Genomic DNA, 24,507 nt, shown 5'->3' with positions numbered 1-24,507 from the left:
CAAAAAAAAGTTTGATCTGTAGAATATGGCTTAGTCTGAAGTCCTATCCTATGGCTATTTTGATACTCTAAGTATTTACCTTCCCTCTTAATAGCTGCCCATTATTTCAGCAATAAATATTAATTTTACAGGTCTATAGCTACCTACTTCTTTCCCCTTTTTGGAGTATTAGGAATATTATGATTTTCCACTCCAAATTTTGTTTAGGTATATTCCTCCATTCCTACTTTCTCAAACTCATTCAACTGAATCACTTTGTACTCTGAAACTTGCTCAATATGGATTGAATTTTCCAATGATTTTGGAAATTTACTTATTTTATTTACCAAAATTTACTTCTTTAATCTTTACCAGGAGCAATTGACAGTTTTCCAAGTTCCTCAGTCATTTATAATGTGAAATACATATTTATACCCCTGACTTTAGCCTTGTGGAACAAGTGCTACCTTGGTTAATAGGTGCACATTGTTCCCAGTGACAGAAATGAAGTTCAGCACATGATCCAACTTTAATTTTTATCTGTAAAAGGACACTAAGTAATGGGGGCATGGCTACTTGGCTTTTTCAGTCATATGACAAGAGAAACTTCCCAAGAGAGCAAAACTAGAAAGAACTCCTTGAGACTGAGAATATTCGAAGAACAATTGTAAGACTTTGTGTGTGAACCACACATTCCAAATCAAATACCAGGAGCAATACCCTTCATGTGGATATGGTGTTGCATGATCTGCTCCAAGCAGTTTCAGGTTATTGAAGATACAGAATTTTCATTTTAGGTTTTTTGAGGTGAAGCCTGTGCTCTCACTATGCACTTCCACTGAAATATTAAAGCAGAGTTGAGAAAAAATATTACAGAAAACTATGTATTTAATAGCTGGCTGAGGTAAGTCTCAAGAAGAGGACTGGGACAAATGACTGATTTCCCATCTGACTTCTCAGACATTTGAAGACACCATAAAACACAGATGTTCAATTGTTTTATCACTGTTGTGGCACAATTCATACACCAAATAAAGAAAATAGACCAATGCATGCATTGGGTATTATCGGCAGAGTTCACCAGCAACCAGCTTGGAAAAACTTCTGGAGCTTTTTCAGAATAAAGTATTACACACACAGTGTGTAATGATTGGCAATATATGTCTACATGAAATAGATGAATATTAAACAAGCAAAATGCTGAGAGCTGCCAACAGAACTGTATGGGTTAATAGGTGGTTTTTAGAAAGCCTTTTCAGACAAAGCCTCTGAAGTTATTGTGTTATCTCATGAATCAGTTGGTAAAATGTTTTGCCAATGAATGTAAGGAAGTTTAAAGCTGTCGGCTTTTGCCTACCGTACCAAGATCAGTCTTAAGATCTGTTGGCAGACTTAACTTTCTTGATCCTTTAACTGAAACAGCAGAAAAAGGAGAAAGGCAGTTGTTAATAAGTAAGAAAGAAAAAGGAGCGTGGGAAAACAACATGCCATCTTCTGGTTAAATCCATGTTGCAAATTTGTAGCACTTTTCTTTTAATTAGCATATAAAGGCAGAATAATGGTTTAAATATTTTCATTTACACCATTCAGCAAAACAAATACAATTGAACAAAGAAGCGCTAGAAAAAATATTACTCCAGATGTCAAGGAGTGAATGATCTTTTACACAGCTTTGGCTGTGTGCTGCAATATCTTACCTTGTGGTGACAGGAATGATAAAAAAAGAAACCACAAATGTGATTTAGGCAAATATTGCAAATGCTGGCTACGCAGCATATCACAAACATTTAAACACCTGAAAACCAATTTAGTTTAGTAATTTATTTAAATAAATTTAGTTTAGTGCAATGAAATTATGAGATCTGATGACATCATACCTTGAGATAGCATTTGATGAAGAGAAGGCATATTGTAGAGGTTATGGGGACAGAACATACTGCTGTAATATCATGGAAAGGAAGACATATTCCACAGAAACAAAATACAGCAGCTTCAGGACAGAATATGGTGTTATCTAGTCATCAAAATATTGCACTCAGTTCAGTGAAGGTTTAATTATTTGTTGTCATCCAATTATGCAAGAAACCGGTAATTTTGCTTCTGTTCAAAAATGTTTTCATTTCCTCACACATGAGCATATTTTGAACAATGAACACCAGAGAACTGAAATAAAGCATGTCTTGTAGCAGTCAAAATGGCATTAAATTTATCAGAAGAATGCCTTAAGAAATCTTTTATTAATTATTCAGAAGACTTGATTTCCAATTTGGTTATTTAATTTTGTATTCATTATTTTTTTCACATGGTTTTCTGGATTTTATCTCTTACCCATGCTGTCTGTTACTAGGAAGGAACAATCAAATATATGTCAACTAATATTACTATTAGTATACTTCTAAAGAAAGTCCTACATGATAAGTACCACAGTGGCAGGAACATATGAATGTAAGGAACAAATTCTTTGTTTATATCAAGCTTTTAGGTCAGAAGGATGCCCAGAACAAGCACTCACTCTTTTAAGTCAAAAAATTCCTAAAATAAAAAATAAAAAATAAATAAAATCTGTTGTGTTCTTTTGGAAAGCCTTGAATGTGGCAGAATTAAATATCAGCCAGCACCTATGTCAGATGTTTTTCTCTTTTTTTCTTCAGGGATTAGTAGGGGAACACGTGAGACTCTTGAGCAATATTTTGCTATCAGTAGAACCAGCACAACCCTCCCAGTAACCCATCTGTAGCTGTAACCTTAATTCAGGACATGGTGAAGAGGTCTCTCTAGATCAGCCTGACATCAAAAATAGACACCCCTAACACTACTACATAAAAATTCTCTAATTTGGTTGGTAAGTGTTAAGCACTGAAGTCCATTTTAGGCACTCACACAAAGGGCAGTTTGATTCTCACAACAGCCTTTAAAAGCCTATTTCATATATCTGAGCAGCTGTCAAATACCCTTTCAGACTGTGAATGGGAGGCTACTACTCCAGAAAATCAGTGCTCTGCCATAAAGAAGCATCATTCATGATATAATCTTCTTTTAGTGGAAGAACAACATCTGGTCTAACCAGCCCTCTGAAAAAGGATAAGCAATTAATAAGGAAAACTGTAGGACACTTTACTAACAGATTAGGACTCAGAGTAGCTAAATTAGTGCTGTCATCGTGCAGCTTTGAAAATTGGTAGTCTCATGTGTCTTGTGTTGCATGCCACAGCTGTTCCCAAATGGTGACATATGTCTGAACTGCAATAGCTCCCAACTATCTGTGAGGAGGCTCATATAGCACATGCAAAGTTTGGACTTTGTGATTCCTCTGAAGGAGTCTACACAGGCTTGGTTTGGGAGCTGCCACATGAGAGTTGCACACCCTTCATGTGGCAATCACATAGCTAGACACTGATGAACTAGGACACAGCGTGGATCACTGTAAATAGAGCCCATACTTGAGGGTAAAAACAATAGAACGAGCTGGTTGTTTTCATGCTTTACTGTGATTAAAGCTGTCTATATTAATTTTTTAAACTAACTTTTGAGTATTAATAATATCCACATTCTGATCAGTTTATGTAACCTGATTTTAGTACCTAAATCATGCATGTTTTACTATCTTTACACTTATAATAATGAAGGATCATGCAAGTAAGCCTATCTTGCTGACTTTGAGCTTTTGAAAACCAGTTTTATTTGAGAATGGAGTATAAAGGTTCAAGAGGCCAGCAGAGTTGTCTACTATCATTATTTGTTTATATTCACACTGGAGGCAGCCAGCAGAAATTGTGATGCTACAGCATAAGGCAAGACAGCCCCTATCCAAAAGCTCAAGTGTTATGAGACAAATTATCCAACTGTGGGATGAGGAAGAGTTCCTCAGTACTGTCTAGCAGCCAGCTAAGCTGAGCACACAGGTCTTCTGACCTGACAACATCCTGCTCCATAGCCATATGGTTCCTCTCAGCCTTTCAAGGAAAACACCAAGGCACAACCTGCAAACAAACGTGTGCTTGCAGCTCTGGCATTCAACACTGGGTTTTCCTCAGCTACTACAGCAGCTCACACTACTCCCTGTTCCTTGCTAATCCCTAGACAGAAGTGACTTCTCAAGAACTTAAGCACAAATTCACCTACTCAGAAACTCTCTTGCTTATGGGAAATAGTGATAAAATGGACCTTGTATCCACACTGCTAAAGCTAATCTCTAATTATTGTCTTCTGACTAGTTATTTTACATTTAATATAGATAACTAGAAATGGTTTTGCAGTGTTATCCGTAACTAAGTTTCAAAATAAATTACATTAAATGTTTTACAGACACCCAAAATGTTTTGAAATATACTTTCTAGCTTGTTTTCCAGAAGAATATAATTTTCAAACGAAATTCAGCTTCATTCAACTTCAGCTACTCTGAGATCACCCACAAGTTAAGAAAGAGAATGATTGCTAAGAAACTTAATGATATTCTTCTTGAAAGAAAGCTGTTTTTAAAAAACTTGATACAGGAAAGTGGGAGTTTGGCATGGCAAAGGCCTAATCCCAACAGATTTAACCAGTGAAATGAATAAGGATAGCAGCACTTGGAAACCATGGTATGTATAAAAACTTGTGATCTTGCCTTTGGGGACCTGTCTCAAAGCTCATGGTAATCAGTTGTGGGAATCTTTACACAGCCTTCTCTAAGCTTCAAAATCTTAAAAGTATTTTGGATGCAAGCCCCCGATATAAAGGTGCTTCTTAAGAAAAAACACAAATCCATTTTCATTTTAGAACAAACATTTGAGAAGTCACTCTTCTATACACATACTGAAGAAATTCTTTCCTTCTAGCCTTGGAAAGCAGTCTAAAGTGTCCAGTTGCATCTCACACAACAGTAACCTATCAAAGTTGTATTTTCCTGTGCTCACAGTGTATTCCCATTTATATACTCCAATATGAAGCTCAATATGAATGTTTAATACAGTAATGGACATACATAATTATATATTATACATTATATTCCTAAGAGCTCCTGAATAAGTTTACCTAATGAGATGATAATAATAAAGGCAAAATTTACTGGAATGGGTACTGTTCTATAATACATTACATGGTAATTAACTCAAGCATTTGATACAGCCCCACTTACATGATGAGTGCTTTAGAGTTACTGAGCTCTCGTGCACCACTGCAGAATGAATGTAGTACAAAGCCCTTTTACCCCAAAATCACAAACAGAAATGAAAATGCAGTTTGAAAGAACAAGGCATGCAAGAGTAAGAATATGATGTTCTGAAGTTTTTTGTCTTAGGCCACCAAACACCATGATTTGACGTGCCTTGCTGCATTTCTGCATTCATGAAACATGCTTTATGTAGGTAAGAGTTTGGGAGGTTTTAAAGTTCTTTTGTGCCACAATTTTTACCACTGTTATTCAATACATATTACTACATCCAGAATACATTTACAGTGGAAATTGCCACCTCTCAAATATTCAAAAATAAGTAGAATCTTTCAAATTGCTTTATTAACTTCTTTTCCTTTATAGCGTTGGAAATGCATCAATATAGTATTTAAATACTAGTTTAATTAAACAAGATACCAGTGGTTAAGGAATATTATTCCTCTCCTCTGCCTACCACGCCTAAAAAGCAAGGTTGCTATTTCTTCACTTGCTTCTAACCTCTGTGTGGCACTGCATTTCAGAAAACTTTTAATCAAATGGCTTAATTTTATGTTCTATTCTAAACTGTGTTCAGAACAGGAATCTGATTTTTCAATTATATCATCTGCAAAGTCATGTAAGTAGCACAGGAGGAACATCTGAAAAGACAGTCTTGTGAACCAAGTTAAATATTACTTAATGAAGAAGTAGGATTTGTGCTGAATTATGTACCAGCCCTGCATGTGAAATAAAGAGTACTCTTCAGCCCTTCACTGAGTCTCTTGCTCAGCACTCCAACACTCGTATCAGTGATAGAACACACAAATGCCTAATTCTGCTTTGAAGCAGGGGGAAGAGAAGCAATGAACCCAAATTACTGACCTGACCTACACTGTCTCTGCAGAAATTTAGTCAGAGGTTAAAACATTGCCAAGCACTAGAATGGTACAGGCAAAATAAATTTTTCATGGAAACAGAGATAGTTCAGGCAGTCTAAGCAATGTACAACATCAGACCAAGAAATGTGGAGGCAGGAGGTTTTTCAAGTCCTCCAAGGAGCTGTTACTAACACTGTTCTTGGAATGGAAATCTGACTAAGCCATTAATGGCTCTCTCATATGTAGAAATACTCATGTCTATAAAGGCAATTATTGTGCCCCAGGGATTCTTCCTAGGCATTGTCTTAGGAGTCTCAAAGTACACATGTGAGCACAGCAATGCTTTTCCTCAAACCATTGCCCTTCTGATGGAGCTAAGGATAAAGATGCTCACCACTCTGCCATCCATCATGTGTGCAGTGTTTGCCATCCAGACTTGTGCCCTCCAGCAGTTTGTACTTCTTGTATGTATGAAGCACACTTGGGTCAGTACCTGGCATGAACTTCCCTGCTGGGTGAAGAACTGATGTTGATGTGCTCTGGCAACCAGAATGAACTGCTACAAATCAAACGCCATTTTGACTGTCTTTGCAACCTTATGTAGTCATACCCAACAGACCCTCTTCCATTGGGCAGCAACTTGAACCACTTCACAGAGTAGTTCAAGTGTTCTGTCCTAGGCTACAATGTAAGGATGAGCCCAAAAGTATGTATTCTATCACCATCCGCTGAAACCAGGTGGGTGATACTCATCTCTGTGGGAGATACCCTCTGCTAATGGGCCATCTGTTAAAAACCAGGTGGGGCAGTGTTCTTTATCTTTCCCACAACCCATTCTTCCCCCAGGAAGATATCTTCTGTTAATGGGCCATTGAGTCCCACTGCATGACTGATGAAATGACATCACCCCATTGTGAGATGCTCCACCCAGGGGGAGGAGCCAAACATTTCCTACTTTTGATAAAAACTGAGATTTGGAACACCAAGGCAGCACTTATCCCTTGGTTTCCAGAGGACAAGAGCTACCAGGCCTTTCTACAAAATCATTACTTCAACAAGACCACTTCATCTGGACTGCTACCACCACCCTAACTAGAGGGGTGTCAGTTTGTATTCTGACTCTGTCAGTGGTTTTTCTTTTATACTATTGCATGCATTTTGTTTTTCTCTTTTTTTTTCTCCATTAAACTGTATTTCTGACTTGGAGTCTCTCACTGGTTTTGCTTTCAAACCATTACATGTTCTTTCTGGTTTTGCTAAATTTCTAAATGATTAAGTCTCGGACTGTTTTCAGCAGAGGAATGCAGTCAGGGGTTTTACAAACAGAAACATCACTTACGGAACACAGCACACCTCCATTGCATAGCTTGTGTGCCATAGACTTTAAACAGATAAAGGCAAGACTGGAAGTAGAAGGATCCTGCCTGACAGATCCATAGGCATGTAGCTGTGCTCTATGAGCAAGAAACATTAATCAGTGAGAAGACTGGTGTAGGTGTGAGGCTGTGCTGGTAAGCACAGGATTAGTTCCACTTCCAAGTTTGGAGGGCGCAGTTTTGAGGTCACTTATTCCAGATGACTAGGTTGGATTCTGCCCTGTTTTACAGCAGGTGTGCAGAAGCAATATTAATTAAATAAAAATAATTAATATCAATCACAGTAAAAGAAACTTCTGGTTTTAAAAAGTAGTTCTAATAATAGCTACTTCCTACAAAACTGCACCTGATTTCACATTTAAAAATACAAATATAGCTTGGAAAACAATGTGAAAGTGCTAAAATAGGAAACACCATAAATATGCTGTTTTCCCTGCTGAATATCTCCAAAACAGAAAAAAAAGAATACCTTTTGGAGCAAATTTTCTCCAATTTATCTAAGAGAGATACTTTTGAGCAGTAGCAGAATGAAAGTTTGAAGTTAACTGCAGAAAAAGTAAAGTGCTATAGGAGACACTACTCATCATTATAAAACTAAGAAAATGCACACATGGTTACCAAGTCAGTCATCCCTTGGCTTTCAGTGAAAAAGAAAGGTTTTAGCTCATTTCTGAAGAGAAAAGTAAAAAGTTGAATCCCAGTGAGCCACGCAACAAATAATTATAACGGAACTATTAAATGTTTTATTTTAAAACCTATATCATGTGTTTCTGAGGCCCTGCTCAAGGGTTTGAGCTCCTAGTTTTACACCAATATTATTATAGCCTATTTCACTTTGATATCCCCATGTCTACAGATTTTGGGTTGCAAATAGTACAAGGAAATACATATTTCAAAGCAGCTGTTTTGTTTTAGCTCTTGATATGTCAGGGAAACACTTTTATTAGTTTCAGGTTTTTATGAATTACTAATTACTGGCTTTCCTTCAAGATTAATGTATCCTGTTATTATGATGTAAAATATGTGAAACAATAACAGAGAATTTGAATAGCATACTTGTGGGAATTTGTTACCATAACTAAGGGGGGGCAAAGCATCTGTGAATACTTACCAAACTACAAGGAAAAGAAGTGTGATACGCATACCATAAGCAAAATGAATGTATATCCTTATTTTCCATAAAATTTAAAAGTCAGCTACTAGAAAACAGCTCCTAGCAACCGTCTGTAAGACAGTGAACTCACATTAAAGAGATCAGTGTAGACTAGGCACTTGCTGAAAATGTCTCTAGGAATGAGACTAATTCCACCTTCTGAAGGACTAGGGGTAGAATGGGAAATATTTATGATTTTTTGTGTGGCAAAGATTTCCCTGCCCTGGATGATAAGCAAATATTTTTATCTGAGGTTCTGCTTTGATTGTAAATTACATAAATTAGGCACTGGGGTTCTAATGGCTAAAATTTACCATCCCCATATTGCTGATTTCAAATAATTTCTCCATGTGGATGTATGCATAATATATACATATGGAATTACAAGGACTCCCTACTGTAAAAAAAATTTAGAAAGCCTATGAAGAATACAGAGAAACAAGCTTCTTATAGGAGGTTATAGGAATATACCTGCATGATCCTGTTACTTCAAATGTTTTCACATTGCTCACCTCAAGATGCACCACGTACATTTAAGTTTTCCTTGAGTAAAAAGGATTTTACTGTGCTACATAAAAAGCACTTCTCCAGTAATTTCTTCTCTTTGGAACTATGCACGTCACTTCTTAGGGATTAATGAAACACAGTGATGCATGACATGAATGGCTTATACAGACTGCAGGAAGAGAAGCCAGTCACCTTTACCTGAAGTGGGAGACTTGCAACGCTCAAGCTCCAGGGAAACTGGACTGTCACTGAGTTCAGTCAGGCCTGAAAAAATGGAGTTAAAGAGTTAAGTTACAATCTAACAGGGCATGCTTCAACTTTCTTGGTGATGTTATTCTGCACTTTAAAGTCAATTTGGAGAAAGGAATGGTGCGAAATGAAAGGGAAATAATCTATTTCAGATAAGTGCAGTTATCAGGCTGTCACTGCAGCAATTTAGGCTCAGTTAAAAAAAATAAAAATCACACCTCTTGTTAACTCAGATTTGTTTTCCGAGTGCCTCAGGATAGAAAAGAGTGACTGTACCTAACAAAAGAAAACAAGTAAGGATAGTTTAAAATTTCAAAGTCTGTGATATGACTCAAACTCATTCATCCCTGTCAAACTGATGTGGAAGCAACTCTGTTTTCAACTGCTCCATAATGCAGGGAGGAAATCTTAAAAGAGGGGAAGAAAAAAAATAAGATTACTGCTACTGTGCAATATTAGAACCTCAATGAATTCACACAAGATAGGTCATTTTAAAGGACACAGAAGCGTTGATAATGCTGGTTGAGTGTAACACTGAATTTTTTGACAAAATACTTTATACATGGTTTATAAATACTTGTCAGGAACTCCACCTACAGGGAGGACAGCACCAAGGAAAGCAATCCTAGTCCATACTGCATAAACTCGAGCTTGTTTCTGTGAGCAAACCAAGATCCATCTTTGGCAAAAGTTGAACGCTCAAGTTCAAACACGCCCTTTGGCATGGTAGGGAGGGAAAGTCTGAGCTCACTCTATCCTTTACCATGGGCTAACTGTTGAATGGGTGAACTGGGCATGGCCCACACATATACAAATGAATGCCGTGTTTGTATCCCTAACACCCTGTGGCTCACCCTTGCTGTAGGAGCTCTGGCACTCCATGCCACTGGCTGTGTGGGATTGACAGGCAGCTCTTCCCAGACATTCATATGCCAGCTAGGTGGACCCACAGCACTCAGGTCAGAACCCACAGTCATGTGTACATTACTCTCATACTGATACTGGATTTACACACTGCTTGTGCTGCATCCTGAGAATCAAACATCCTACAAGAACCTTTAAGTATGCTTTAAACGGGCAACATGTCTCCTGTAAGATTACGTGTTATAATTTTTATTGCTTCTGGACTCTCAGGCCCAGAGACCCTCACCACTAAAATTCATATACACTCTTGTTTTGGAAAATTCTACCACCCAGTCACCAGTCCTGCTTTCTTAGTATTAAAACCAGTGGAATCTTAATGTAGGTACTGACAATGTTATAACAATATATCTTTGAACTGCTAAGAGAATTGGAGAGGATCCAGAGCCCCAGCCAGCAGAACAAAAAAATTCCTACCCCTAATGAAGATGCAGGAGCACAAGAATAATACTGAGAGCCCTTTGCAAAACCAGCAGTGTTGATTTAGTCTATTAAGCCAGTATTAAGAACATACTTGCTCCCGACTGAAGAAACAAGATCTGCCAAACTAGACAGACACTATTGTTGAAAACCAAAGATTTTTTTATTTTGAAAAAAGTACTTGAATCTCTCTATGATTTCACTTGGAACCTGTGAGAAAAAAATATATTTCAATCAATTGCAAGTTCAGTCACTTTTGATGTTATGATAATATTCAGGAACTGTAATAATTTAGGAAGCCTTTCTAGTACAGAGGATCTTATTTCCACTTGAACCCAAGGTTTCTGTATGTACCTAGAAATTTGGGACAGAATTTATTTTTGCTGCACAGCTGTCTGGAAGGTGAAGAAGGAGCAATTCTGGCACATTTGCATACCATCATGGGCCTTGGATAAATAAAAATTTTACTGTTTCTTTTGCAAAAGTCTGGTTGGAGATACATAAGTTTTAACAGGTTGTAAGATGTTCTAAACACAGTATCATTAGTACTCATGTTGGATACAGTATCAAATTCCAGGTCACACTTGGTTTCTAAATATTTTGGGGTTCTTTTTACTATGGAGTTCATAAAACCAATATTCCATCTCAATATAAATTATGGTGCTATGGACTTAAACAGGAAAAATGCCAAACTGCACCAACCAAGAACAACCGCAGTAAGAAGACCATGACTTCTTCATGTTTGGCACAATTTGCAACATAAAAATTAAAGGTACATTTCATGTTGTAGAATTTAAGAATGTTGAACATGCGAACTTCTCTACAAACCTTGACTTGCTGTCAAACCACTGTCACCCCTAGCAATGACCACCTACAGATGTCTTTAAAGAAGGGCAACATACCCCCGTGTGAAATGTAAGTGGTAACCATGTGTCCTGCACAAGAACATTGACTTAATCTCATTTAATTTGCTTAAGCACTTCCACTTGCAGATTTCCTCATGCCATAAATCTTTCTTGCTTCAAAATATTATAATGAGTTCCGCTCATTACACACCCATTTATCCAGTGTCTCTTTTAATCTTACTAAATTCTAAATCCTGAAGATGTTGTAAGGCAATGAATTGCTCAATCATTCACTGAAAAGAATAAACACATGTTCATCAATTTTTATGTGTTACCTTTAATACCACTAAATGTTTCCCTTTGAGATAAGAGAGCTCTCAAGCTTTTCCTTTTACTACTGCTCATTTTTAACTTTCATTTCCAAGAAAACTAAACTAAATCTTTTCAATAATTTACTGTGTATAAATATTCCCATGAACCTTAGCTTCCCTCAAATGTCTAAGAGACTACAACAGCTACTGAAGTCAGACTAAAAAAATATTTTCACTTTCCATTTTGAATTCTGTAGGCAGTTTGTGCCCCAAGATATTTTAGCTGTTTTTCACCCTCCAAAATCACCACCCCAGCAAAATTTTAAGCCCACCTACAGCAAGAGGAATGTAGCAGTAAAAATAATGACAAAAACTCACAATGTGAACTTGAGACTTGCAGTGTGAACAACCACCTGAGAGAAGATACACCCATGGACATTATAACAAAATTGGCTTTGATTTGAGCAAAACATAAGCATGTGCAAACAGTGCAAGATGTAAATATATGACATAAGGCATTAAAACACTTTTAAAGACATGTCCTATGGATACTCTTCTAAGTTAAGTGTGATTTTAATTTCCTTTTTATTCAAGGATCAAAACCCACACTAGGGGTACAAGTATGAGGTAACAACTTTAATGAACCCATATTTTAAAATTATATTTGAAGTTTGAAGTTTCTATCTGTATGTTTGAATGATTCAGACTGATCATTTACTCTAAAACACCGAAAGCCATCACATCTTTACTTATAAATAGATGATTTATAAATAAATTATCATAAATATTCACAAGACAATAAAATAAGTAAGATCAGTGTTATCTTAATCCCTCACCTTCACACTGAATTATCATACTATGTTTTCTTTTTGTTTATATATATATATATATATCTATGCATGCATTCTTTGGAAATTAATTAGTTCAGAGTATAGCTGTTGACTTAACCTATATTAGCTTCTTAGGTGTGACTTAAAAGTGTCAATTACAGATATACAATGACTCATAGTGCAGGGTTTTCTGGGTCCTCCCATCAGACCAAGGTTACTTCGGCTCACCCCCTCTCAAGGGACTGGCCTGAGGGAGGAACAAGGACTCCTCACTGAAAAGTCTTCATTATGAGAATTATTTAGCAATGTATCAACATCCTTTAGATTTGACAACATTTTGGATGCTTCATAAAGACTATTTTTTTGTTCTACCAACAGATGGTAAGAATTTCTAGAAGGAGATGCAAATTCCTTTTGCATCATTTTGGTATTTTTATATTCTGCTGCAGACGTTATCCCTCTGGATGCAATAAATGTACGTGTTTTAATATTTGGATGCATGTTACCCAAAATCAGGTAATAACATGTACAATTTGATTTCAGTTGAAGAAGAAAACAAACCAAACAGCAATCAACCAACCACATAATTCTGCAGCACAGCAGAGAGAGTTTATTTTACTTAGCTTGTCATATAATCTTGCTACAAAGGGAGGTGGCTGCAGATGTTACAGCAAATTGAACCAGTCATCAGCACCTGAAAGGTATCCCCAGCTCGGCATTTATGTTCATCTTAGCTTCTTACTTTCCTCAAATTATTTCCCTGACTGGACAATTATGTTTCAGTCTCTTCCACTGTGTATGCATAGAATTGCCCTTCTTGCTTCCCTTTCCCACTTTCACCTCCCAAAATAAAGAATGTGCTGCCTTAATGCTCTAAGTCCACTCTGGGTACATTTGAGTCTACTTTGCATATGTAACCATAGATTTATTGGCTAAAATTCAAAACATTTATTCCACCACTGTACTTTGCATATGGGATGTCCTTGACATTGTCAATTATGTTTTTCTTCTGGAAAGCCTCTCTTCTCCAACATATTGCTTCTTTCCTCTTAGATGTTCATTGTTTTTTTTCCCCCTTTCCCTGTGCAGTTGCAGGTCCCAGACTGACATACTGAAATATCAACACTTCCTTTCTCTGACCTGGTATTTGAAGAGATTTTTTTGTATAAATTTGGGAATATATCTATATATATATATATATAGATATGTATATCTCCCTAGTTATTCCCTAGTGATTCATAAATTATATATATTTACCTTGGACTTCTTCCATCCAAGTTAGAGTAGTAATCCTGTCTTTGTAAAATCTACTCAGGAGTATTTAAATATGAACTTAACATTGCCAGGATGAACTCTACTTCTTTGGTGCTGAAGTGTCCTCTTTACTACATCAACAGAGCTTGTCATCACTGTCTTCTCTGATACTCTAACCCATAATATTGGTTACATCTTTGAATGCCACACTTTAACTCTCATAATTAGGCTGGACACTAAAATACATTATCTCTTTCTGCAAATCACCTCTAAAATGACCAACAAAAATCTAAATATCTTGCCCATTGATAATCTCTTTGGCTTCAATGTCTACAAGTCTTACTTTCTCAAACTGATCTACATGAAATTATCTTCCTGCTTCATTACTTAATTGAATCAACTACTTGTATATCTTCCCATTAACTTCCATTTTCATTGATATAACCCTTAAAAGTTTAGACCTAATGCTTCTGTTATCACATGACTGATCCTGCTTTTGTTACAATAATATTGGCTTTGACTGCATAATTTCCTAAAATAATTTACTTTTCCCATCATCATCCCTTACGAGAGAAGATAAACTTGAAAGCAAAATCCAGAATCCTCTCTTAATGCCCCTCTTAAAATTTATCTCTCAGATAAGAGATATAATAAAACACAACTTGAGAATGAATTCACAAGATATTTTCAATCTGTGACAGATTCTTGTCCTGCTTGTGATTTTACTGCTCAGTGCATCTTTCAGATGATACAATATATACTCCTGTATTAGTATCAAACAACAAAAGCAAGAATCAAACCATTTATAAGGAAAGAAATTGAGCTGTTAATGATTTTGCCTAAAATTTAGACTAATAATTCATAGGAAGATTTTGCAGTCTTTTCTGACTATGGGGATGATGACAGAAACAAGATAATATATTTTCAGCTATGAAGGATTTTATGGTCTATGTTTGCAATTCTGAATGAAAACACTGGTAATTTTTGCCCTCAGAATTCATTAATGTTTTGGGGGGGAAACCCCAAACATTTGACTGCTGTCTATCACTCAGATTCTCTGTTACAGATTTGAAATTAGCAAGATCAGACTAATAGACTTATAGGTATCATACACCGAACCTTTTTATGGACTGCTAAATTTCCAACTGGACTAATCTTTTAACTAAAGAGACCACCTTTTATGAACTATTATGAAGTAAAATCATAGAAATCATTCTAGAGGGATGGCATAGAATGTGTCATGCAAGTGTACAAATGTATTTCAATAGCTATAGTTCAATATTTAACATAAAATTGCCTGTCCCGTTGTTAGGTGAAAAGTGCTTTAAAAAGAGGCATCCTGGAGACCTAATTACATATAAGCACCGCAGTTAATTAAGATACATATGGTTCATCTGTTGAACAGTCATTTTTCAAAATTAATTAGAGCTTTGTTCACTGCCTTCTGCAGTGATGAATACTAATATTTAAATTTCATATCAGTATAACTCAAAATGTAAAGATATTAAAATAATGAATTTTCATAGTCCTCTTTGATGAATGTATTTTTATGCCTACTTTGCATTTCCCATCAAAGATCAGAGGCATGGGATGGTTCCCTTAAGCCAAATATTTAAGCACCAATCCAAGATTAAATTTTTAAATTTCACAGCATCCAATCCAATGGGTACTCTTTTAAGCCACATTGTTCTTCAGAAAAAAAAAGGAAGAATTAATTGGTAACTACAAATAGCGCCATTGCAAAACAAGAAATGCTTCATATTGGTAAATGTACATTGAAACAAATATAAAACCAAAGAAAGATACTGTCACCAAAAACATAACATTGTTGAAAAATAATTTCTAAGGCCCAATCTGTCCCATATAAAACTGAGGTTTTCTCTTTGACTTTCTTTTTAAAGAAAATAAATTCTATATAATAAAGGTAATTGTCAAAAATAAGCATGGTTGACATCACAAAATGTAGTAAGTTTGCATGCATGCTGAATGTGTTTTAAAAAACACATTACAAAGCACAAAGACATGGGGTTCAGTCAGGCATAGTCCAATCATAATAAAGCTTTTTGCCTAACCTTTGTAGAACTTACTCTGATAGGAAGTACGGATCCGTTTCGTTAAATCTGGATAAAAGTTAGACAGGCCACGCATGCAAAAGTTGTCTTTGGAACATGCCAGTACACCAGCATCAGCAGCAGGCAGAGGAAAGAGAGAAAAAACAGTCTAAAGTGAAAGGAAGTGATTTCATAACCAGCATCTAGAACAGCCAAGGTGAAGAAGTTTAAGCAGATGCTTACCTTCCAATTGGGATACATAACAAGAAAAATAATCAAAAAAGTAAAGGAAGTGGGATGGATGGTGAGAAAGCAGTTGAGGGTCTTTTTAGATGCACAGTTTCTAATGAGCTATCTAGAAGTTGCAATCCTTCTTAGTGGTCATTGATCCCCAGTGGGCTCCATTCTGGCAGCGCCGGATAGCTGGAATGATGTCTTAAAGGCTGGCCCAGACAATCTGCCACTGACTGAGCAAAACCTGCTGTGATACAGTGCTGATAACAGCTTTTTCTACATAAGCAATCCTCCACCTTTTGCAGCATATTGTTTGTGGCTAGCTGCTCACATTTCTTAGGGAGCTGCTCTGAGGCTGGGTGAAATCAGACAGAGAAGCTGAGGGTAACTTGAAGCTGCTTATCTCTTCTCTCCTCAGCTGTGCAACATTTACATATTTAACACTTGACACAGATGGGAACTAAGCTTGCTGTTATTAAATGCATAGAAAGTGAGATAAATGGTCTTTCAGGAGCAGTAGGCCTGAAGACTTGTATTTTATTCTATAAATTTTCCTCTAGATTTTACTTTCTGTTTGGAGTGTAAACACATACCTAACTAAAAACATATTTCCCATAGTTCTTAGAGAAGTAGGATTTGATGATTCAATGCAGGGTCTGCTGATGAAAATGCTGATGGCATAAATCCACTATAACTTGTTGCTTTTATAATTTTAGGGCTAGATTTAAAACACCAAAATTTCAGAGGTATTTCAAAATCTAATTCTAAGACTTCACAGCTACGCAAAACACATTTCATAATTGTGTCTGACTCTTGCATGTTACTATGGAATATGTCAAGTGGAAAGACTTGAAACAGATGATCTGACATTTTCTCATACAAGTAAATGTTTATACAAGTAAATGTTCAGATAATGAACAAAGTATGGTAAAATTTAGCTCTATTGAAGTATTAGTATTTCTAATACACAATGCATAGTAACAGTTATGACTTACTGTGATCCTCTTAGCACAAAATTTTAAGATGGATGTTGTAGGCTTATATTAAGAACTTCAGTTCACTAATGAAGTGCTTAAATTGTGCTCCTTGTGTTACCTACATAACATGCCTTCCAGGTGTTACACATCTCTAAACACAACTGATTATTCAAATGGTTAGTACTTGGCAGAAGGTACGTTTAAGCTTAAATTGAAGTCTTACTTATTGGTATGAACTTATTGAAACCAGATAGAAAATAGCATACAAACTGCAATTCAAGTGACTGCCAGATAAACAATTTATTGCTTTGCTCATTATGATTTTTTACAGACTCAGCTAAGGTAATCACTTGCTGACCTCCATCCCAAAAGGAAAAAAACATCATAAAACATTTCATTTCTGAGAAAGTGCCTGCACCTAGAGCATGTCAAGTTTCTTTTGCCAAGTTATAGAAACTCCATTGGCCGGCAAATAGTCATGCATTCCAAAAGCACTAGAAAAAGCCACAGGCAAAAAAACCAAAGAAACATATCAAGCTCATAACCAAAATTACTTATTTCCTACCTGCAGCAAACTGCCTGCTCTTGCGAGGTGAGCGGGGCTGGCGCTGGTACGGATCACTGGATCCATAGAGGTCGAGGGTGCCCATGCTCAGCAGGACTGTCTTCTGCATGAAATCCACAACAGCCAAACCATTGCAGTTCCCAAAAGCCACTCTGCAAAGAGAAACGTCCCTCACAAGTGTTAATAATATGTAATTAAATTCTGAAAACAGTAATAATTTATTCTTATGAACAGCGCACAAGCTTTTTCTTCAGGAACTATTCAAGCTCACATTTTTTATTTCTTACAGATTTGTAATCCTGTATTTCAAAATCTGTTTTCTGAATTAACTTTCCAGAAAGCAGACTTACAACTTCTACCAACTTTCTGTATCAAACACATTGCAATAATGTCTAAATATTGCTTCACTGAGCAATATAATTCTAATAATAGTGATATCAAATAAGCCTAAAAATCAGGATGTAGGTCTTAAATAGTGGTTATGCATTTATATAAAACACAAATATAAATTAAAATATAAATACAAATATATGTTAAAAATTCTTTTAAAGCTAAATGTAAATGACAAATGAAATATTTTGGGCTGTATTGTGGAGATACACAAATCTAAAATGTCCTTCCAACTCTGTCAGCTTATGTACAGCAGAGATTCCTGTTAAAACAGTCTCTACCCCTCTGAAAATTTTCTGCAAATACATGTCGATGGTGGCTTGATTTATGAGGAAGATCTCTCTCCTTCTGTATCACACTGCAATTTTAAATTCCAGACAGAAAGGACTGCAGGTATAGCCAAAAAGAAATTCAAAAACCCAAATCATGCTCAATTGTATTCAGAATCACTTGCTATCAGGTCCTGTCATTTTATGTAAAAGGTGACTAAGATGGCTATTTCAAAACACTGCAAAATATTTAAGCACTTATTTCACACTAATAAGGTGTGAAATAGGCAACTAAGGTGAGATGTGCACTCACCTCCACCTGACTCTTCTTAATGTATCTCTAAAATATCTAAAGGGAATTTGTGTATGGAAAAACAACAATGCAGAAGAAAAGTAATGAGGTGGAGGGTAAGAGGGGTAACTAGAAAATTTTCTTCTGTCCTACCTTTTCTTACACTGTTTCTATCATAAAAAAGAGGGTTCCATATAGCAAATAAAAATGTAGTACGTAAAGAAAAATGGAATTATTTTTCCATAACTGTCAAACTAGCAAATAAAGGCACCATCTGCAACAGTGGCTTGAATTCTACTGGTTGTTACTACACCATGTTTACCACCTTACTGACATCACTGACTGCAGGACAGCATCTATGGAAATACTATGGATGCACTGATTTTTTCCCATTGACACTTCTTTCCTGATTGGTGTCTCTCAGGGGCCCATAATGGGACCAGTACAGCTTAATGTCTTTCCCAGTGACAGTGAAAATGGAATTGAGGGCACCTTCAGTAAATTTGCAGACAAAACCATGCTGAGATGTGCCTGAGGGACAAGTGTCATCCAGAAGGACCCGGACAAGCTTGAGAAAAGGGCTCATGTGAATGGGGGTTATGGTTTTAGACTAAAAGAAGGTTGATTGTATGTGTTCATAAGTCCCTGACTTTTGGGTAGAGAAAAAAAATAGGAATAAAAATGACAAGTGTCAGTCTCATCTATTAATATTTTATTGGAAAAAATACCATTTGCTCTTTGAAAATTACTAACTTAAGATTTATTAATTTTGGAAAACATGAGTCACAAGAAGAGCTAGTGATCATTCACACCCCTGGTCAGCAATTTAACAAAATATGTAGTTTCCTGGTTTGTATTTTTCTAAACTCCTCTAATTTCACGCACAAGCATGGATCTAATATTTCTTATACCCAAACAAATTATTTTAAAATAGAATCAAAAATTGCTCATTAATAATACATCTGAGGATGGGTAACAAATTTTAGATAGCCACTACAATTAACAAGGCTTAAGACAAATTGCTATCAACCAAGTCCTTATGAAATCAAATACAAAGTGAATTTCTCAGTTTTGAGCAATGAACAGAACTAGTTGCTAGGTGATGTTCTATTCTGTTGATATCTTTTACAGAAATGTCATAAAACCCCCATCAGACATTTCCTGACAATTAATATGCAGATTAGCTGAAAATTGTTAACCCTTGAGCAGGTAATAAATTTTCAGTGACTGCTTTCAGTCCAACAGAACCTACTTAAAAAAAAAGCAACTATTATTTTTATTTAACCTTGTTCCTCAAGGTTAACCTAGTTCTTCAGTTGTAATTAAAGCATTTTGTAAAATTTTATTTTCTATTTTCATAATATGAAGACGTTTTTGATGATTAATTTCAACATAAATAAAACAGGTGTTAATATCTTTAATTTGTGGACTTTTTACTGTTACAAGTAAATCAAATACATTAAATAAAATTTTGCAGTGTCTTCAGTCTTTCATCTTTGCTGGGAATAAAGGTTCCCAGCTTCATGGCTGCAGTAAAACAGTTCCAGAAATCACAGTAATTAAAAGAATACTGGAAACAGACTCTCTAGATCACACACCATTTTATGTCTTCAACCTAGTTAAACTGACTAGTGTAAGAAGAAAAATTAGGCAAAAAGATGACCCAAATAACTCTACAATTAGCATGGCAAAAATTACATGTTCTCAGGCTTCATGCAGAAGTGGAATATGTTTTTCCACACTGCAAAGATAGACAACAGGTAACAATTAAAGTAGTAAACAAAAATTCAGAGGAAAGAAAGGACTGTTCCTTATCCTAAAAATCATAGGCCTGAGGAAAAAGTTAAGAGAGACGGGAGTCTGCAGGAAAAATGTAAGGAGAAAGACTTTTCTTGGGTTGATTTTGTAGGAAAGTTAAATTTAGGTTGTCAGACTACTTTATTCATTCATTTCTGAAACACTCTTGTACTTAGCTTATGGTGTTCTAAAGGAGACCATCCTGTAAACTATTATTGCTCCTAGCATATGAAACAATTTAAAGCACTTGATTGAATCAAATCAGTGGTTTAGGAAACCCCTGTGACCATTAGAAGAACCATAACCTATCAGAGTAGTTTAGAAGTGGAAGAATGGTGTGATTATTCAGATGCTGCCCTGAGGTCTGAGACCTGCAAGGGAGCAAATCAGGTAAACCCAAACAATTTGCACAAGTGACAAATGCATCAAGGTATGGTAAAGAAAAGAAACTCCTAGAACTCATTAATAGGAAATGATCTAGAAATTCAGTCTGAAAACTTGGAAAATCAGCCCCCAGAAGACAATATTTTTTCAGAAATATAAAAACTCTGCATTAAACTGCCAAAAACTCTGAAAAGAGTACAGTGGCTTAATGAAAATCAGCAGGAGTCAGCACCTAACATCCATTACAGCCAATAGTTTTATTGGAGTAACACCTATAGGGAAAACCATTTCAATCTATCAGGGTGACTCTCAGGAAGAGAAAAAATTAAAAATTAGCAAATAAACTGAACCTGAAGAAACAATTACACACACTCATTTGCATTGCCATCCAGAATACAGCATTTAAATGCTCCTTATTCAATTCTCAATTTCAGGTCACCGATTCTTGTGCAAACAGACATTAGCACAGACATAAAAATGCTGCTCTCAGAAGACAATTTCCAACTGAGATATGATGTCATGATAAATGGCATTTAACAGTTAATCACCATTTTCCATTAAATGCATTTTACCTTGGTGAACCTTTCAAAATAACTTGGAAAATTACAGATTTAAAATGCAATTAGATCTTACTTGGAAAGGATGGAAATAATTATGTGAAAAGATTCAGTCTTTTATATAGGATTAGTAAAAATATTGGCAAGAATGGCACTTTAACATCCCATATTACAATCTCTGTCAGCTCAAATAATTTTTCCCCAAAAATCTATTGACGGCATCTTTTCAAAACTTTGCTTTGACATTAATTGTCTGTGGGTAATTTCAAAGTATAGTTGAGAAACATGATTTAGTGCAATTAAATAAATAAATATATCAACTCAACCTTAATTCTGAGTTACTTACAGTCCATATGCAGAGTTTACAGCAAGACTGGTAATCTGTTGTGGAGGTTCACCATCCACCCACACCAACTGGATAACAAGATCTGCCTGGTAGCCAGGAGGCATCCGCACTGGTCGAGCTTTAACACTAAGAACAAGGGGTACAGAATAAGAACGAACAAACAAACATTGGGTCATGAAAAACAACTGCTTTGCATCATTATGAATTATCAACTTGAATGGAAAACCTAAAATACTTTCTGCGGGAATACAGCTAGAGAGAAGAACTGTGAGCACTGCTCAGCTTGTCACAACCAACATGGATGTGTTAGCCATAGCCGGCCACAAGCCTTGGCAAGAGTAAGTGAGATTCTGAAGAAAGAATGTGAGACATAAGAGAGTGCTTGGTACAATGTGCTTAGTATACTGTTTTATGGGGAATCATGTGAATACCATACATACCTGGTTTGCTTGGAATGAGGCACTGATTAAGCAATGTTACCCAGTTACAATTAAGCAATATAGTTACACAAATATTATTGGTGTGCTATTTTTTGGTATAGCTGAAAAGGTATATAAACACTGCTGTGTGTATCAATAAACAGCTTCATGCTTGCATTAAGCTGGAGATCCCGTCTCTTTATTATCACTGCTGTCAACTTTCTTTTGAGACTTTGAAAAAGGACATTTCTGTGTATTTGGAATTTTTTTCCCCCCCCTGAAAAAAGCATGACAGAAAAATGCAAAGAGGCAAGAGAAGATGAGAACATACACCCTTCTGTAGTGGTCCTCACCAGAGCCTATTAAAAACTTAGGGACCTGACAAATCTATTTGTCCATGTAGTGCAAACATGTCCTGTTTTATTTCTCGGAGTAAAATCACCTAATACATATGAATGAATGGTTCCAACAGCAAATCTGATATAACTATTAGCACCTGCTCCTGCTGTGTTATGGCAAGTTCAGTGACTTTCAAAGCATGTAGTGGAGGTACACATTTTAAGGGGAAATGTAAGAGCTGAACACCTCTGCATGACTACTTTATGTGCTTTTCTGAGTGGTACAACAATGTGGGATATGCCAAAAGAGAACATTATACAATAATAGCAATATTCTGAGGTATTCATGTTAATCATTAGTACATTTACAGTGTAGTAGTAATTTACGGGTAAAACCTACTACTCAGTGCATTTTCACTGTACCTGTTACTGGTGAGAGTGCTTGAATTGCAACCCTTTGCCCACATGCATAAAATAGGGCAGTCTGCTTTATGAGAAACCCATTCCTCATCTATCCCCTAAATGCATTTCCTTAACAGTGGTTTGGCACACTCACTGTTCTATTTCTTTTCCCTGTACTACTCTTCAGATCATATATGTGTATTTGTAATCAGGCACTTGGCTTGGATATTGTCGTAGGAAAGATGTGACACTGCAGTTCAACCAGTGCTCAACCCACTACAGTTGGCAATAGCTTTGTATTGTTGTTTTCTATCAACAGCAAACCATTGCTCAGAGTTTTGCAATTTCTGACCTGTTCTGCTGGCACTAAAGCTTTGCCCTTTTCTTTGTTCATATGATACATATCCATGAGCATTTCTGAAGTGATGTGATTCATAATCTTAATGACCCAAGCCCTGAATTACCCAGCAGTATTTGCGCTGAGAACAAAGTTGTGAACATCTGTGAACTCATGTTGCTAAGGGAGAGGGGTCCTTTGAGACCAGGATAAACTAAAACTACAGACAAGAGTTGTATACAGTAACGATTTATTATTTTCAAAGAAACTTCACAGCAAGCAGAAGCTGAATATTTTTCAAATAGTCCTTCAGAGTATCTTCGTGATGGAGCCCTTCAACTTCTAACATCTGCAGATAAGCCTTTAAGAGGCATAATAGTGGTGGTCTTTCCATCTTATACCACATTTTCAGCTTTCAGCTCCTGCCCTTAAAAATGTTAGAAAAATATAAAACAGGTAAATGAAATCCAAGAACCAGGACTTAGTCTCATGCCCTTTCAGTTGAGCTTTCCATCCGTATTTTCTAATGGATAACTGATGATGTGGGAGAAAACAAGAGGCAGGCACACTGCTCCAACAAGCATCTGTCGAAGAAATACATTTACACTTTCCTTTTTCTTTAAAAGCTACTTTGAGACTGAAAACGGCTGCTGAATTAATTCTGATCTTCTAAAACATGTTTTTTAATGTGGAATTAGTTTTCCAATGTGTTTTTAATGGCATGCTGAAAAAAATTAGAGAACTTGAAGTACCTTCTAAATTTTTCTTTTGCATTGCTGTCACCTGAGGGGAGAAACACAAACACCTTTCCCTCTAAATAGTTTTTATTGCAAATTTGAGGACCTGCTTTGATGAAAATTGGTATTATTTCACAGAGATTTTCTCTAAGCTTAAAATAAACTGTAGGTGGTGAAAGACTGTAAAAATGGAGTAAAATAATTTTAGATTTCATGATTAAGGTTGTCATTCCCATGTTTCTGTGACATCTTCCTGCTTTAGAATCTTTGATCTATTTGCTTTGTTTCCCTAACCATCCTGCTTGAACAGTAATGCAGATATTCAGTTCTGCAACCTGTTTTGGATTGCTTTTTATTAGAAGTGCTCATAATAAAAAACTATATAGACTGCAGGAGTATGAGCAGAAGGAATTCAGTGGTTTCCTTGACATGTTCTTGTTATGCTACACTGAACTTCATTGTTGCAAAGTTTTGGGTTTTAGTTATTTTCACAAGATATTCACAATGCCTTACCTCTTTGGAGTTACTTGAAGCTACTGTCAAAACCCTTGAGTGACC

General features: G+C 36.1%; 1 protein-coding gene across 2 annotated transcripts in view; it reads right to left on the bottom strand.

The window, feature by feature from the left end:
* The window catches only part of STXBP5L (syntaxin binding protein 5L), a 185,788-nt gene that overhangs the window by 28,372 nt on the left and 132,909 nt on the right, over positions 1–24,507 (bottom strand). The window contains exons 17-20 of one of the 2 annotated variants that reach the window (XM_062513006.1): positions 21,717–21,842; positions 17,682–17,833; positions 15,942–16,013; positions 9,223–9,288 (exon numbers count right to left, since the gene is read on the bottom strand). In XM_062513006.1, the coding sequence (XP_062368990.1) occupies positions 9,223–9,288; positions 15,942–16,013; positions 17,682–17,833; positions 21,717–21,842 (416 nt within the window). The remainder of the gene's footprint in view (positions 1–9,222; positions 9,289–15,941; positions 16,014–17,681; positions 17,834–21,716; positions 21,843–24,507) is intronic. The other variant, XM_062513015.1, reaches the window with a different exon arrangement.

The sequence above is a fragment of the Cinclus cinclus genome, chromosome 2 (assembly GCF_963662255.1).
Source record: "Cinclus cinclus chromosome 2, bCinCin1.1, whole genome shotgun sequence".
Classification (NCBI taxonomy): Eukaryota; Metazoa; Chordata; class Aves; order Passeriformes; family Cinclidae; genus Cinclus; species Cinclus cinclus.
The sequence above is the reverse complement of the archived record's forward strand: the minus strand, read 5'-3'. Positions and strand labels throughout refer to the sequence as shown.